The following is a 16,518-nucleotide window of genomic DNA, read 5'->3' as shown; positions in this document are numbered from 1 at the left end:
GTCTCTCACTGAAACGGAAGGTCATTTAAAAAAAATAAAATATCCATCATACTTTTATTCCGTTGCTAATTTGTACAAAGAGACATTTTCCTAGAAAAAAAAAAGAGAGAAGAAACTACAGCAGTAAAATCATATATTTATGATGTGACGTCTAAAATATGTCGAATGGACGTCTAGTTTAAATTTGGGATAGTCGGGGTTGAATAATTAAAAAAACAGGATAATCGTGATATCGTCATGAGTGACTTTTAAAAGCGGCCTAGCTTCCCGTACTATAATTATCTATTTAACCGTTAACGTGACCGGCAGCTCTTCAGTCAAAAACAACACAAATGTGATGAACATTTGGAGAGAGAACGTAGCAGAGCGCTAATAAAACACCGTCACATAGTAAAACATCACCTCAGGTCGTCATGACGACGGGATTCTCTGGTTTACAATATTGAGCACAAGTCTGAGACGGATGAAGAGGACATTTATTGAGCAGAGCGGAGGGCTTGGACTCGTCGTGAACACAATCAGTTGCCGTTCTGGCCGCTCTGAAGATACTCGTTGTGCAGCTTCTCCTGGGCCTCGTAGAGCTTACGCAGCTTCTTGGCTTGACCTTTGCTCAGCTCCTTCCCTTCAGCGTCGTGCGTGGGGAAACCCTGTTCACAACAACAGCAACAACAAGTCTTAAAAGAGCAGTGGGTGGGATTTGGCGTCATCTAGTGGTGGCGATTAAGATTGCAACCAACTGAGACTTCTCCCGTGTGCTAAAGGTGTAGCAGAACTACGGTGGCTAACGCTAAAAAACGTGAAATAGTGTAGAAACTTGGTTATTATACACCAAAGAAAATATACGTTATTCCAGGGGGAATGAGGCTTAATCTACATTACACACATTACACACAATATGCCATTATTTTAGTGACGTAACTGTTAATTTATTCAGTATCTCATTGGCCATAATTCTTAATTTAACAAAAATAATAAAAAAAAGTTAAATCAAAAAGTAATTTTCCTATTGTACCGAAATGTAAAATTACTTAAATTATTTTTTACTGCTTTACTTTACTTGAATTACATTATAGTACATCCTAATTCATATTTTGTGATAATAATTAGCTTACCATATAATTGTAGGGAAGTATAGTGTATAATATTTGCCTAGTGGTGTTGAAAGTAACATAAAATGGAAATACTCAAGTACAAGTACCTCGAAATTACTACGGTACAGGTAAAATAAATATATATAAAATATAAAGTTTTCATGTGCTAATCATTATTGAGATTTTTAACTATTGAGCTTCCGGAACACGTCTTCTTTCAGGCTAGTGGAAAGAATCTATCTAAAATACACATGTCAGTGTTTATTTTACTACTTTTTGCGGACTGATCTTTGAATTAATAAGATAAAAAGGATTGAATGTGAAAATTCTCACATTCAAATCTTTGTTTTGCACACGAGGGATTTACCGTTTCGTCGTATTTGGAATACTTGTCGTTTTCGGTGAGAAACATTTCACTTGGAGGGAGCTTCATCTTTGCCAGTTTCGCCATCTGAAACAGTAAAAAGACAAGTTCGTGAGCGGGTTTATTATCGCAGAAAGGAAACTTCCACGTGGAACCAGCTGACCGACCTCTTGCTCTTGTTTCTTCTTGGCAGCTTCTTCCTTCTTCCGTTTCTTCTCTTCTTCCATCTGCGAGAGAAGGAAACAACCGTCGGACACAGACGATTCAAAATGAAAAGAAAGGGTTTACTGCTCAATTACCATCCTACCCATGATCCTTTATGCTTGTGTCCTTTAGTTTTGGAGCTACTTTTATTTCCCAGATTTAAACTGGACTGAAATCCTTCCTCACCTGCTTCTTTCCCTCGCGCTCCTTCAGCAGCGTCTCCTTGTCCACCAGTTTCATCACCGTGGGCAGACCTGGAAACAGTCACCGTCCCATCAAACGTCATTACAACGCAGCACCAAATGTCCATCCTTTCAAACTTTCCAAAATCTCGTCTCGGATGACAGAGTTGCTTATTTTATTCACAGTATTCTCTGGTGTTTACTGATGAAGTGATGGAAAGCTCTTTTTGTTTTAGAGGACAGAACGTTCCGTTACCTTCGTGGTCTTCCAGTCGGACTCCCAGCTCCGGTAACGTGTCGTCACGGACGACGTCGCACAGCTGCAGCAACTCGGTCACTAGATGAGATTAAACAATAATAACGCTTTTAGGCAGATGTTACAAAAAAGGAGAACTATTAACATTAAAACATACAGAAATTAATTGACCTTTCTGTTCCCGGGCTATTTTCCGGACCTTCTCTCTGAAGTCGGCCAGCACCGAGAGGTACGGCATCACCGTGGTCTCCAGCTGGCAAACACAAACGCAGCACACAACGTTACAGCACGACCTGCCAAGTCCTGATAAGCAAGCGAGTCCAGTTGATTTCTCCTGATAATTCTGATAAATGATAATCACATTTCCCTCGATGACTGAAACCAGTAAAAAGGTCTGTTTACTTACGTCCACGTTCTGATTCTGTGCTCCGACTGGGAAACCGATGGGCTCCGATCCCTCGATGGCGCCGAATATCTAGAAGAACATATTTCAGTGGCTTTTATGCAAAACTGCTTTTAACTGCGTATAGAATACCAAACAAACTCATATTTTAAACACACAGGAAACTAATCATCATTTCATTTAAGATTTAAGGTCAATTTTACAAAAAGGATAAACTTCATGAACTGAAGATTCAACACTTTGTTGCCGTGACAACACACACACACACAGACACACACACACACACACACACACACACAGAGAGACACACACACACAGACACACACACACACACACACACACACACACACACAGACACACACAGACACACACACACACACAGACACACACACACACACACACACACACAGAGAGACACACACACACACACACACACACACACACACACACACAGACACACACACACACACACACACACACACACACACACAGAGACACACACACACACACACACACACACACACACACACACACACACACACACACACACACACACACACACGTACGTCTCTCCCGTGACCTCTGACCCTGAAGTCGTTATATATATTAGAGTCGTTATATAAAAACTCACCTTCAGCATGTTGGTGAGGTAGGCGGCGATGCTCTCCACCATTATGCGGTTGGGCTGCAGCTTGGCGGCCTTCCTGGCAGCGATGTAGCTGTTGCTCTGGCCGACCAGCACCCTCATCTCCTCCATGGCGGTGCGAGTGTCCATGTTGTCGCACAGCGCCTCGTGGACCGCCGCCTTCCTGTCGTAGAAGCTGAGGGCGACACACAAGTGACCGTTGAGACGGTGGGTCTACTTTTTCAGAAAACAAACATTTGAGGGACTTTTCTACGACGGCGTATCAGGGCCACTCTAGGAAAAAAAGAGAAAAAACCGGGGCTGAGGGGGGAGGGGGGGATAACAATATTCAGAGGAAATAGTAGCAAATTTGCGAGTTTTTAAAGTAGCTAATTTGCAAAGTGGTATATTTGCAAGTTTTATTGCAATGCTAACAACCAGCATCTATGCTAGCTAACGTCCCATGAATGTATGTTTCTTTTTTTTTTGTAACTTATTTTTTTTATTCAAATTTTCTTTCAACAATTACAGTGTCAGGGCACATCATACATACATAGTTAAACACTCATCCTTATATCATGAATGTATGTTTCTAATGAATCATCCCAACGTGTGACATCACCTCGTTAAGGTCCTGAGGGTGATGATGTTGATGTTGTTGTTGCTTTTATTCATACGAGGACAAACTGTCATCTTATGGGTGTTCATTGATCGGGCGGTTGGGCTAACATGCTAGCGGTAGCTTTCACTTGTTGTCAGTTGCTTGGTTCCGCTAAGACCGGATGTTTGCCGTTGCTATGACAACAAGTGAACGGCATTGCCACATGTTGTGATGTATTAAGTAGAAAAATAAATGCATACATTCATGGGAAGTTAGCTAGCATTGGATGCCAGTAGTTAGCGTCATAATAAACTCGCAAATTTGAGAGTTTATAAAATGGCAAATGTGAAAGAAAAATTCTCTTTTTCTGAATATTGTCCCCCTCCTCGTCTTGTTTGTTTTTTCTACAGTGGCCCTGATACGCTGTCATACTTTCCTGTGTCTCAAGCTTGTGTGTTTTTAAAAAGGCAGTTTAAAGGTTCGTTCCTCTCGTACCCGCCGTTGAGCTCCATCTCTGCTGCCTCCCACTTCTCAAAGCGCCCGGTGATGTCAGTCGGAGCTCGCATTACGTCTTTCACATTCAGGAAGAACTCCTGTTACGAGACAGCAGCAGGTTCATGTCATCAGCTCCCGACTGTACAGTTTAAAAGAAAAAAAAAAAGTGGTGGACTTACATTCATGAACTTCTCGTACTGGACGGCCGACTCCATGGTGTTGGAGGAGTAGTCCAGGGTGTCTTTCCAGGAATGCATCAGGAAGGCGAGACGGAGCTGACGACCTGCAGGAGGACGGAAACAACACAACCATCCGAACCAAGGAGTGAACAAGATCCTGGAAGCAGCAAACGGTCCTGAAAAGCTCATGAACCTTCCCGTTAACGTTCACGGAGGAGCGACAGAAAGCATCCTGACTGGAAACTCCACCAGGTGGAAAGGGCTGATCATCACCATCCACCTACCGAGCATCAGTGATATTGGTGACAAGGGGGTGCCTGCGAAGGCTGTTAAAAGACACAAACTCCACCCCGCCACAGCTCGTTCACGCTGCTGCCGTCAGGCCGCCGGACTCCAAACTCATCATAAACCATCAAATATATCGTTTCTCACGTCCCAACGACAATAAATCAAACTTGTATGAGTTACTCCTCCACAGTCTTATTTTGGAGCAAAGCAAAAGTACCGATGTGGACATATTTTAGACACCTTTAGTCACTCCTATATCAGTTTACAACTCCCATATTCTGCAGTAAAATGGAGTCTGGTGACTTTCAATCGAGCGTAGATAAAAGTTTCACTTCCCCCGTCAGACCATAATGTGAGTGAAACATGAATGAGATCCAGCAGAAGCAGCAGACTCACCCGAGTTGTTGGCCAAGGCGTCCTTGATGGTGATGAAGTTCTTCAAAGACTTGGACATCTTGCAGCCTGCGATGGTCAGGTGTCCGGTGTGCAGGAAGTATCTCACCCAGGAATCGTTCTCAAAGAAAGCCTGCGAGGAAAAAACAACAATGAAGTGTCCCTTTGAAGTAAGACAAACAGGAACACGTGTTTCAATAAGTAACATGGATGGACTTCCGTACCTCAGACTGAGCCAGCTCGTTGTCGTGATGGGGGAAACGCAGGTCGAAGCCCCCGCCGTGGATGTCCATGGACTCTCCCAAGATGGAGCCGGCCATGGCCGAACATTCAATATGCCAGCCCGGCCGTCCCTGTTACAAGTTTATTAATTAATTCTGTCATTTCTGGAACAAATGTCTCATCTTTGAAGGAAGGAGGTCTCACCTTCCCCCATGGCGAGTCCCACGAAGGCTCCCCGGGTTTGGAGGCTTTCCACAAGGCGAAGTCGTTGGGCGACCTTTTCTCCCCCAGTCTGTCGGCGGAGATGCTCAGGTCACCTGCAGCGCCGCGAGGACACACATGGGACAAACGTGATCATAGGAGGAGACTAATGAAAGCAAGCATGTATCATTTATCTAGCTTTGGCGACACCTAGTGGCAAAATCAAAGAAGACAGAGGAGTTCATTTTTCTACAATCATTATCATCTGAAAGCTGCTGGAATCACATAAAAATATCAACACTTAACCTCTCCTCTCAATGTTCTATTTTTATTTATTTTTATTATTACTATTATTATTTTTTTGTTTAATTTATCATCATTATTACTTCCTTGTTTATTTTTACTATTATTATAATTTTATTTTTTAACACTTTTACCCATCTTCTACCTTTTGGTGTGTATGAGCACCTTTAGATATGTATGTGTATGTATAAATGTATATAAATATCCCTGTTTATGTGTAGATGGGATATCAGCTCATTTACTTTACGTTAAACACTTAAGTATTTATTCATGAATATATTTTTGGACGTCAAAAGGAAGAAAAACTAAAACCTAAAGGAGTAATGTTGTTCTCTTACGCTGTAGATTTTAAATGTTTAAAGCTTTTGTTTAAAGGAAATTATACATATTTGTATAATAAAGTATATACTAAAAACTAAAATATGTAGACACTTGAAAGGAGCATGGTACCTTCTCCCTCCTGTAAAGCCTTCTGGTCGCCGACGGCCTCCGGCACCAGCTTGGCGTACGAGTGGTGCGGACAGGCGTCGAACTTGGAGGTGTTGAAGTACACGGATCCGTTGGATTCGTACCTGCCAACGTCGGGACGCCATTGAAGCTACACGCTTTACTGAAACAGGACGTGTGATGTGGAGTGTGAACGCAGGCTTCCTCACCCGTAACCGTTGGAGACGACCTTCTTCACGAAGTCCACGATCTCGGGGACGTATTCGCTGACTCGGGTGAGAACGTCTGGAGGAAGAACCTGGTGGTGCACAATAAGATACGCTAACCATAACTATCACAGAAAGAGCTTTATTCTGAAATATGATTGTCTGCGGTTGCATTCATATTTCCCTCCAGAGGAACCACTCACTGTTGGTGAACTTCCAGTAGAAGGAAGTGACCATATTTGGACTGTGGAGGAGCGACGGGTGGATCTGAGCAACAATTTTAAAAGGCACTTGTGTATATCTTTATTTCACGTGAAAGTCTGTTTTAAACCCTGGAAGTGTATTTTATAACGTTTTTCACATAAATTAACAGAAGTTCAACCATTCAAAGTCTAAATGCAATGTTAAAAAACCTGTTAATTCATTAGATTTACTGTAACTAACAAATAAACCCCAAGATCAGAATCAAAGCAGGGTGTGTTGATGAGAGAAATGTCTGTAAAGTGTGACGGATACAGAGTGAACGACTGCGTCAGGATCAGTTCACACAAAAACAAGGTTTACGAAAGTGAGGAAATAAAATGATTGTGGTCATTTTATGATCCATCTTTAAGTCTGATTGTTTTCTCTCCTGTTTTGATGACTTAAAGTGAAAAAAGGTTTTCTTTTCTAGGATTATTTTCCAAATGATTTGTTGTTGTAATACTCCTGTTGGCCACAAGAGGCTGCAGTGCACCACGAGCCCGTGTTCTTCATGGGACTAAAACATTCACTCTCTTCCTGGTGAGTTTTATTTTCTCCGTGCTCTCTAAACACGAGGTACAAATACTGTGTTTTAGCAAGTTATGTAAATTAAAACCGACTCACTTCAGCTTCTAATGGACAAAATGAGTATTACAACTACAAACAAAAAATGATCCTGACAAGACTCTCTTTTGCTTCCTGTTTGACAGAAAACACAAACTTTATTGTCCCCTCCTCACAGAAACGGGATCTCAGATCAGACTGAGAAAATGAATCACCAGAATATCATAAACCGTTTGCGTTGCTTCTACTTACGTTCAGGGCCTCCATGTCTTTGTGATACTCTCCCTCCCAGTAGTTAGGGAGGATGGAGAAGATGGAGTTCTCCGTGACTTCGCTTCCAAACTGCTGGTCCAGCCAGTCCGACAGCAAGTCCTTGGAGTTCTCCAACAGCACCTGGGTGGACACGAAGGAAAGGATTTAAATCCCTCAAATTAATATACAAACAATGCAACAAAGAAAAGTAGAGAAATTCAACACAAGAATACATTAAAAATGAGCAAAAACAACAAAAGAAAAGTAAAACACAATGAAGTGGTTGCTATGGAGACATCATCAATTCATTTGGGTTCATTGGAAGAGTCTCAGACTTCACGCAATTCAAGAGCGTTCATGTCCATGTAGAAATATTCAAATGAACCCTTTTATGGAGAATGGGAGACAATAATGTACAAACATGGGTTCTGCTGGTACTGAAGAGTCTCCCGAAACAGCTGGTGATACTACTTCACATTTAGCGTGTCCACCTTTATTTCTACACAAGTGAAGGGATGAAGAGCGAGTCGTACCTGGGCCAGAGGCTGAACGACCTCGTGTGCTGCGTTGCCCTCCATCGCCGCCTGCAGGGGCAGCAGAGCGGCCGTGACGCCGGCGTCCAGCCTCTCCAGCATCTGCTTCTTGTCCGGCTCCGTCGTGGAAGCCAACTTGGCCTGAAAGGGCTGAAGATGAACGTGCACATGAGGATCGGTCCATGCATTCATCACTGACTTCACCAACAACGTGGGAGTAAACGTCATCGCTCTTTCAGCAAGGAGATCATTGTTTTGTTCCCGCCGTCGGCTCTGCAGAAAGGAGGCCAATCAGAAGCTCTCTTTGATGCAGAGTTTGGTCTCACCTCTCTGGCCATCAGGACGTCCTTCAGGATCTGAGCAGCTTGAGGCTGCTTCTCCTGGTACTGGTCCAGAAGGTGGTTCTGCCGGGCCCTTTTAATGATCTGAGTGGTAGAAACCCCGACAGGAAGGACATTAAGCCGTGAATCATTACCATCATAAAATACACATCATACAGATTTACCACTTAATATAGAAGTCATAATCCATTTGTTCATGATTTATGCAAACTGATGTGGGAATTTGGCTCCTCTGAACGGCACTTAAACTAATGTTAAATATATATATATATATATATATATACACACAGTATATACAGTACATAAACCAGTGATGATGAAATGTCACTCACCTTGTCGTCTATGTCTGTGATGTTCATGCAGTAGAGGACGTCGTACTTGAAGTAGTCCTTCAGGATCCTCCGCAGGATATCAAACGAGATGTAGGATCTGTACAAAGACACGCGTCACAACAACGTGGACCTCACGAGGTCGGGGAGGTCAAGAGGTCGGGGAGGTCACGAGGTCGGGGAGGTGGGTGAGGTCATGAGGTCATGAGGTGGGTGTGGTTGGTGAGGTCATGAGGTGGGTGTGGTTGGTGAGGTCATGAGGTGGGTGTGGTTGGTGAGGTCATGAGGTTGGGGATGTAGGTGAGGTCATGAGGTGGGTGTGGTTGGTGAGGTCATGAGGTCGGGGAGGTGGGTGTGGTCAGGGAGGTTGGTGAGGTCATGAGGTCGGGGAGGTGGGTGAAGTTGGTGAGGTCATGAGGTGGGTGTGGTTGGTGAGGTCATGAGGTGGGTGTGGTTGGTGAGGTCATGAGGTGGGTGTGGTTGGTGAGGTCATGAGGTTGGGGATGTAGGTGAGGTCATGAGGTGGGTGTGGTTGGTGAGGTCGGGGAGGTGGGTGTGGTCGGTGAGGTCATGAGGTCGGGGAGGTGGGTGTGGTTGGTGAGGTCATGAGGTCGGGGAGGTGGGTGTGGTCAGGGAGGTTGGTGAGGTCATGAGGTCGGGGAGGTGGGTGAAGTTGGTGAGGTCATGAGGTGGGTGTGGTTGGTGAGGTCATGAGGTGGGTGTGGTTGGTGAGGTCATGAGGTGGGTGTGGTTGGTGAGGTCATGAGGTTGGGGATGTAGGTGAGGTCATGAGGTGGGTGTGGTTGGTGAGGTCGGGGAGGTGGGTGTGGTCGGTGAGGTCATGAGGTCGGGGAGGTGGGTGTGGTTGGTGAGGTCATGAGGTCGGGGAGGTGGGTGTGGTCAGGGAGGTTGGTGAGGTCATGAGGTCGGGGAGGTGGGTGAAGTTGGTGAGGTCATGAGGTGGGTGTGGTTGGTGAGGTCATGAGGTGGGTGTGGTTGGTGAGGTCATGAGGTGGGTGTGGTTGGTGAGGTCATGAGGTTGGGGATGTAGGTGAGGTCATGAGGTGGGTGTGGTTGGTGAGGTCGGGGAGGTGGGTGTGGTCGGTGAGGTCATGAGGTCGGGGAGGTGGGTGAAGTTGGTGAGGTCATGAGGTCGGGGAGGTGGGTGTGGTTGGTGAGGTCATGAGGTCGGGGAGGTGGGTGTGGTTGGTGAGGTCATGAGGTGGGTGTGGTTGGTGAGGTCATGAGGTGGGTGTGGTCGGTGAGGTTGGTGAGGTCATGAGGTCGGGGAGGTGGGTGTGGTTGGTGAGGTCATGAGGTGGGTGAGGTTGGTGAGGTCATGAGGTGGGTGAGGTTGGTGAGGTCATGAGGTGGGTGTGGTCGGTGAGGTTGGTGAGGTCATGAGGTCGGGGAGGTGGGTGTGGTTGGTGAGGTCATGAGGTGGGTGTGGTTGGTGAGGTCATGAGGTGGGTGTGGTCGGTGAGGTTGGTGAGGTCATGAGTTTGGGGATGTAGGTGAGGTCATGAGGTGGGTGAGGTTGGTGAGGTCATGAGGTTGGTGTGGTTGGTGAGGTCATGAGGTGGGTGAGGTTGGTGAGGTCATGAGGTTGGGGATGTAGGTGAGGTCATGAGGTCACGAGGTGGGTGTGGTTGGTGAGGTCATGAGGTGGGTGTGGTTGGTGAGGTCATGAGGTGGGTGTGGTTGGTGAGGTCATGAGTTTGGGGATGTAGGTGAGGTCATGAGGTCAAGAGGTGGGTGTGGTCGGTGAGGTCATGAGGTGGGTGTGGTTGGTGAGGTCAAGAGGTGGGTGAGGTTGGTGAGGTCATGAGTTTGGGGATGTAGGTGAGGTCATGAGGTCAAGAGGTGGGTGTGGTCGGTGAGGTCATGAGGTCGGGGAGGTGGGTGAAGTTGGTGAGGTCATGAGGTCGGGGAGGTTGGTGAGGTCATGAGGTTGGGGATGTAGGTGAGGTCATGAGGTCAAGAGGTGGGTGTGGTCGGTGAGGTCATGAGGTGGGTGTGGTTGGTGAGGTCATGAGGTGGGTGAGGTTGGTGAGGTCATGAGGTTGGGGATGTAGGTGAGGTCATGAGGTCACGAGGTGGGTGTGGTTGGTGAGGTCATGAGGTGGGTGTGGTTGGTGAGGTCATGAGGTGGGTGTGGTTGGTGAGGTCATGAGTTTGGGGATGTAGGTGAGGTCATGAGGTCAAGAGGTGGGTGTGGTCGGTGAGGTCATGAGGTGGGTGTGGTTGGTGAGGTCAAGAGGTGGGTGAGGTTGGTGAGGTCATGAGTTTGGGGATGTAGGTGAGGTCATGAGGTCAAGAGGTGGGTGTGGTCGGTGAGGTCATGAGGTCGGGGAGGTGGGTGAAGTTGGTGAGGTCATGAGGTCGGGGAGGTTGGTGAGGTCATGAGGTTGGGGATGTAGGTGAGGTCATGAGGTCATGAGATGGGTGTGGTTGGTGAGGTCATGAGGTGGGTGTGGTTGGTGAGGTCATGAGGTGGGTGTGGTTGGTGAGGTCATGAGGTGGGTGAGGTTGGTGAGGTCATGAGGTTGGGGATGTAGGTGAGGTCATGAGGTCACGAGGTGGGTGTGGTTGGTGAGGTCATGAGGTGGGTGTGGTTGGTGAGGTCATGAGGTGGGTGTGGTTGGTGAGGTCATGAGGTGGGTGTGGTTGGTGAGGTCATGAGGTGGGTGTGGTCGGTGAGGTTGGTGAGGTCATGAGGTGGGTGTGGTTGGTGAGGTCATGAGGTGGGTGTGGTTGGTGAGGTCATGAGGTGGGTGTGGTTGGTGAAGTCATGAGGTGGGTGTGGTTGGTGAGGTCATGAGGTGGGTGTGGTTGGTGAGGTCATGAGGTGGGTGTGGTCGGTGAGGTTGGTGAGGTCATGAGGTGGGTGTGGTTGGTGAGGTCATGAGGTGGGTGTGGTTGGTGAGGTCATGAGGTGGGTGTGGTTGGTGAGGTCATGAGGTGGGTGTGGTTGGTGAGGTCATGAGGTGGGTGTGGTTGGTGAGGTCATGAGGTGGGTGTGGTCGGTGAGGTTGGTGAGGTCATGAGGTTGGGGATGTAGGTGAGGTCATGAGGTGGGTGTGGTTGGTGAGGTCATGAGGTGGGTGTGGTTGGTGAGGTCATGAGGTGGGTGTGGTTGGTGAGGTCATGAGGTGAGTACCTGGCGTGTCCCATGTGCGAGGCGTCGTACACCGTGGGGCCGCAGCAGTACCACGTCACCTTGTTCCCTTGCTGGGGGACGAACGGTTCCTGGAACGGCAGACTGGGTGAGTGAAGAGCCAATAAACCATATAAGCCAACACAGCGGGGGTTCGATGCCCGTCCTGCCTACCTTCGCCCTGGTCAGGCTGTTGTAGAGGCGAAGCTGAGGGACGTCGGTTCCCGCCGGCGGAGACCACGCGGGCTGAAGCCGCTTCCCTTTCACTGGAATACAGACGATATATTTATTATTATTAATTCAATAAACCGTTTACATCTGTTTCCTCACGTTTTACACTATCTAACATCGACACACGAGCATTTAAATGTGATCAACGTTCAGATTAGTTTGTGAATCAAGTTAAAACCACAGAACTGCAGAGAAACGCTGGAAGGTTAGTAATGCGGTAATAAAACACCAATACTGACGTCTATGGCTGAAACTACCGATCATGTTCACAATCATGTCATCTTCTGGTTCGTAAAATATCAGAAAATAGTGAGAAACGAGAGTTTCATATTCAAATATCTTGTTTTATCCGACCAACAATCAATTTCCTATCAGCAAAGAAAAATGAAGATAAATATTCACACTTGAGGAGCTGGAACCAGGACGTTCTTACTTAAATATTGCAGATCATTTTTACTTATCGATTAATAAACAAAATTACAAACAAAAACAAAACCACCACAATAGACTTCATCCAGAAGTTATTTTCCTTAGAATGAAAGAAAAAGAAACCTAACTTAAATCTCAGTTATGAACCCGTCCGGATGAAAAACTGAAAGACATCTTTGTGCATTGATAATATTTCCTCTGCGGTCGTGATGAACGGAGAGGAGAGAATTAATCTGATCAGCATGAATACATTATAATACAATACATCCGTGTATATTCACCACTTTGTTATCAGGTACAAATGAAGCTGAGAAAATTAAGGATTTAATGTGGCAAAAGTGTCCGTTATGTACAGGGTGTTTTTTTTTGACACTGAGATCTCTGATTTCCTGTAAACGTCTCACTTCTGCAGAACGTCTCAGGTGTTTACACTGATAAACTCTCCTGCACCACTTCCTGCCTGCGGCCGCCGGGACATGAGGAGCCAAACACTGAATTAATTCAAATGCATGACAATGTGGGGGGCGGGGGGGTCTAGATCCGGTCCTTCAGCCGTCTTACTCACTGCTCTCGGGGAGGAGGTCCAGCTGCAGGGCTGCTATGTGTCTGTGCCAGCGCAGGGCGTGGACATGCTGGGGGTCTGGGGGCCCGCGGAGGAGGAGGAGCCTAAAGACCTCCTGGTCGGCCTGCGAGGGGCCGAACCCGGCCAGGTAGCTGCGTGAGGCTAGGTAGTCATTCAGGGCCGCCACCAGCGCGGCCGCCTCATCTATCTGTAGCAAGAAGCCAAACTCAAAGGCTGCAGAGACAAGAGGGCAAATATTTCCATCGGGTCTGACGGCTAATAAACACGTTTCAGCAGGAAGTCAGAGACTCACAACGCAAGTTACCAAACAGACAGAACCTCTCAAGTCCCACAGACTAGAACACAAGGGGCCTCCACCTGTTCTGAAGGCAAACTCAAGCACTTTCCAAACATTTCCAGGTGCATTTCCATGCTTTTCCAGCCCCTTCCAGCTGTGGTAAACTCCATCTTTGTACCAATCCAATGGTCAGTATTCAGTCTACTTATGATGTCACTTGTTCATCACATTAAATGAGATGTTATTGTCCTCTAAACAACCAACATGATGTTTGGAGACAGCTTTTTACAGAAGGACCACAAATGAAAGGAAAACTAATTCCACTAACAGATCCACAGAAATATAATCACCAACTATTTTCATCATCTGTTCATCATCAAAAGGCATTTTTCATAAAGAAATGTCAGGAAATGCTGTTTTCAGTCCAGAAAATATGGAGATCTTCTTTTCTCTGTTCTATCATAGATGTCATCACATACAACACACATTTCAAGACCTTTAGTCTACATCCAAGCACTTTTCAGACCTTGAGGACACTTTTAATGAGGTGTATTTAAATCTCCTCTCAGCATCGTGTTAGAACTCCAGAGAAGAGCAGATGTTGGAATGATGCTGTGTGTCATGGACAGATGTGATGCTAGTATTCGAGCGGCAGAGATGCGAGTCCTAACTGACATGAGATCAGATTTAACACGTCGCTGGTGGACAGTTCTCACTACGAGGCTACGAACGTGAAACAGAGACGCTACGGGGGAAATGAAGGAGAAACACATCTGTTCTTCTCTTTCCTGTCTGCACTCAACTCTTCCAAGAAACCACTCACAGTGAAAGTGAAAACACACAAGCACGAGCTCATCTCGAATAAATAACATGACATATTCAGGCTGAAAACGAAACAAAGTCGGTGCAGCTGCAGATAGGTGTTAACCACAAAGAAGAAGATTTAAAATAAATGAGATAATATAACTTTGTCTCACAGTGCCACAAAAAGATGAAATAGGAGATAACCCTGTATTAGTCCCAAAGTGGGGACATTTACAGGGTTACGGCAGCAGAAAGGGGACTGAAGCATCAGTAGCAGATACAAAATACAATAATAACAGACTACAGACAGGTAACCAGTCTATCTGACATGTAGAGACAGACAGGTGACCAGTCTATCTGACATGTAGAGACAGACAGGTGACCAGTCTATCTGACATGTAGAGACAGACAGGTGACTAGTCTATCTGACATGTAGAGACAGACAGGTAACCAGTCTATCTGACATGTAGAGACAGACAGGTAACAGTCTATCTGACATGTAGAGACAGACAGGCGACCAGTCTATCTGACATGTAGAGACAGACAGGTGACTAGTCTATCTGACATGTAGAGACAGACAGGTAACCAGTCTATCTGACATGTAGAGACAGACAGGCGACCAGTCTATCTGACATGTAGAGACAGACAGGTAACCAGTCTATCTGACATGTAGAGACAGACAGGTAACCAGTCTATCTGACATGTAGAGACAGACAGGTAACCAGTCTATTTGACATGTAGAGACAGACAGGTAACCAGTCTATCTGACATGTAGAGACAGACAGGCGACCAGTCTATCTGACATGTAGAGACAGACAGGTAACCAGTCTATCTGACATGTAGAGACAGACAGGTAACCAGTCTATCTGACATGTAGAGACAGACAGGTAACCAGTCTATTTGACATGTAGAGACAGACAGGTGACTAGTCTATCTGACATGTAGAGACAGACAGGTAACCAGTCTATCTGACATGTAGAGACAGACAGGCGACCAGTCTATCTGACATGTAGAGACAGACAGGTAACCAGTCTATCTGACATGTAGAGACAGACAGGTGACCAGTCTATCTGACATGTAGAGACAGACAGGTCTTTGGACTGTGGGAGGAAGCCGGAGAACCCGGAGAGAACCACGCTGACACGGGGAGAACATGCAAACTCCACACAGAAGGAACCCGGGCCGACCCGGGAATCGAACCCGTGACCCTCTCGCTGTGAGGTGACTGTGCTGCCCACTACACATAATAATAATAATAATAATAATATGAATAATAATAATATGAATATGAATAAATATACATACAATAATATTAATAATACATATAATAATATGAATAATAAATACAAGTGAGGGTCTCTGGTCTTTTGGTACTTAAAGTAAATGTAGACAGTCATGAAATAAAGAGAAAGGATCCAACTAGATGATGCAACCGAGCAAAACTGAAAGTAAAAGCAAACATAAATAAATAAACTAAATTAAAAACATAAACTCACATTGCACAAACATATTAAACAAATTGTTTGTTTTAAACGACACAATAAGCTTTTATTAACTAAAACATAAACTACTGTGTTATTGTGTGTTACTTGTGTTAAATTATTAGCTATAACTAATTCCCATCAGTGCACAGTTTGATTTCACCGACCAAACCAAAGCCCATTCATAATTCTGAACAAAACACAACATTTAATTCAGATTACTAAATAAACACAGCCGTATGGAAAATAACGTGTCGCAGCGGAGAACGCTTTCTTTACGTTCAGACAGGGCTGTGGCGTTTTATTGGTGTTTACGGATATATTCCGCTGCTCAACGGTGACTTTAAATGCTCGGATTTCTAAAGCGAGTGTTGTGATTCACAGCTTTCAGACGGCTAACGAAGCTAACGCTAGCCACGTCGGTGGGTGACAGCTCGTGAAGACGCATTGAATGGCGCCGCGTTAGCACGTTTCGCGGCTAACGCGTCATATAAAACTAAAATAAAATGCGAATAAAACAATAATGTACCGCACCTGGCTCTCCCGAGGTCGACATGGTGGTGGCTGGATGATGCTGATGCAACACTAACGTGTCCGGAAGGAGAAACGGGGCGCACTGCTCGCGGCAGAACGCGACTCAACGGTAGACCTTCTTCTTCTTCGTGAGTTTAATGGCGGTCGACAAACAACTTGTAAGTGTGCATTACCGCCACCTTCTGAAATGGAGTGTGAATCACAACGATGGCCTGAACTACTGGATGAAAAAACATAATAAAAACAATTAAAAAGAAGGAAAAGAAAAAACTACTCTCACTAATATTGTTATTTTTTGTT

General features: G+C 45.7%; 1 protein-coding gene across 2 annotated transcripts; it reads right to left on the bottom strand.

Moving 5' to 3' along the window:
- Positions 1–116: 116 nt before the first annotated feature.
- cars1 (cysteinyl-tRNA synthetase 1) lies at positions 117–16,346 on the bottom strand. Of its 2 annotated transcripts, XM_084019447.1 has the most exons (23): positions 16,219–16,339; positions 13,105–13,335; positions 12,054–12,145; positions 11,883–11,971; positions 8,726–8,822; positions 8,379–8,477; positions 8,053–8,202; positions 7,520–7,660; positions 6,464–6,552; positions 6,258–6,379; positions 5,508–5,620; positions 5,306–5,434; positions 5,085–5,214; positions 4,401–4,504; positions 4,222–4,319; positions 3,132–3,321; positions 2,504–2,572; positions 2,269–2,350; positions 2,098–2,178; positions 1,846–1,913; positions 1,623–1,682; positions 1,459–1,542; positions 117–647 (listed from the first exon to the last, which is right to left on the bottom strand). In XM_084019447.1, the coding sequence occupies exons 1-23, from the start codon at positions 16,238–16,240 to the stop codon at positions 519–521; spliced, it is 2,469 nt and encodes an 822-aa protein (XP_083875573.1). In that variant the 5' UTR covers positions 16,241–16,339; the 3' UTR covers positions 117–518. The 2 variants fall into 2 exon arrangements, with proteins under 2 accessions (XP_083875573.1, XP_083875574.1); XM_084019448.1 differs by lacking the exon at positions 13,105–13,335 and having other exon boundaries at positions 16,219–16,346.
- Between the last annotated feature and the right edge of the window lie 172 nt (positions 16,347–16,518).

Source organism: Eutrigla gurnardus (genome assembly GCF_963514095.1).
Source record: "Eutrigla gurnardus genome assembly, chromosome: 1".
Taxonomy (NCBI): Eukaryota; Metazoa; Chordata; class Actinopteri; order Perciformes; family Triglidae; genus Eutrigla; species Eutrigla gurnardus.
This window is presented reverse-complemented; position numbering and strand designations above follow the sequence as displayed.

Coding starts and splice junctions, on each gene's coding strand:
- cars1 (XM_084019447.1), bottom strand. CDS start 16,240: ATGTCGACCTCGGGAGAGCCAG. Junction 5,621..6,257: donor GGCTTTACAGGAGGGAGAAG/GTACCATGCTCC, acceptor GCGGCGCTGCAG/GTGACCTGAGCATCTCCGCC. Junction 4,320..4,400: donor AGTACGAGAAGTTCATGAAT/GTAAGTCCACCA, acceptor GTCTCGTAACAG/GAGTTCTTCCTGAATGTGAA.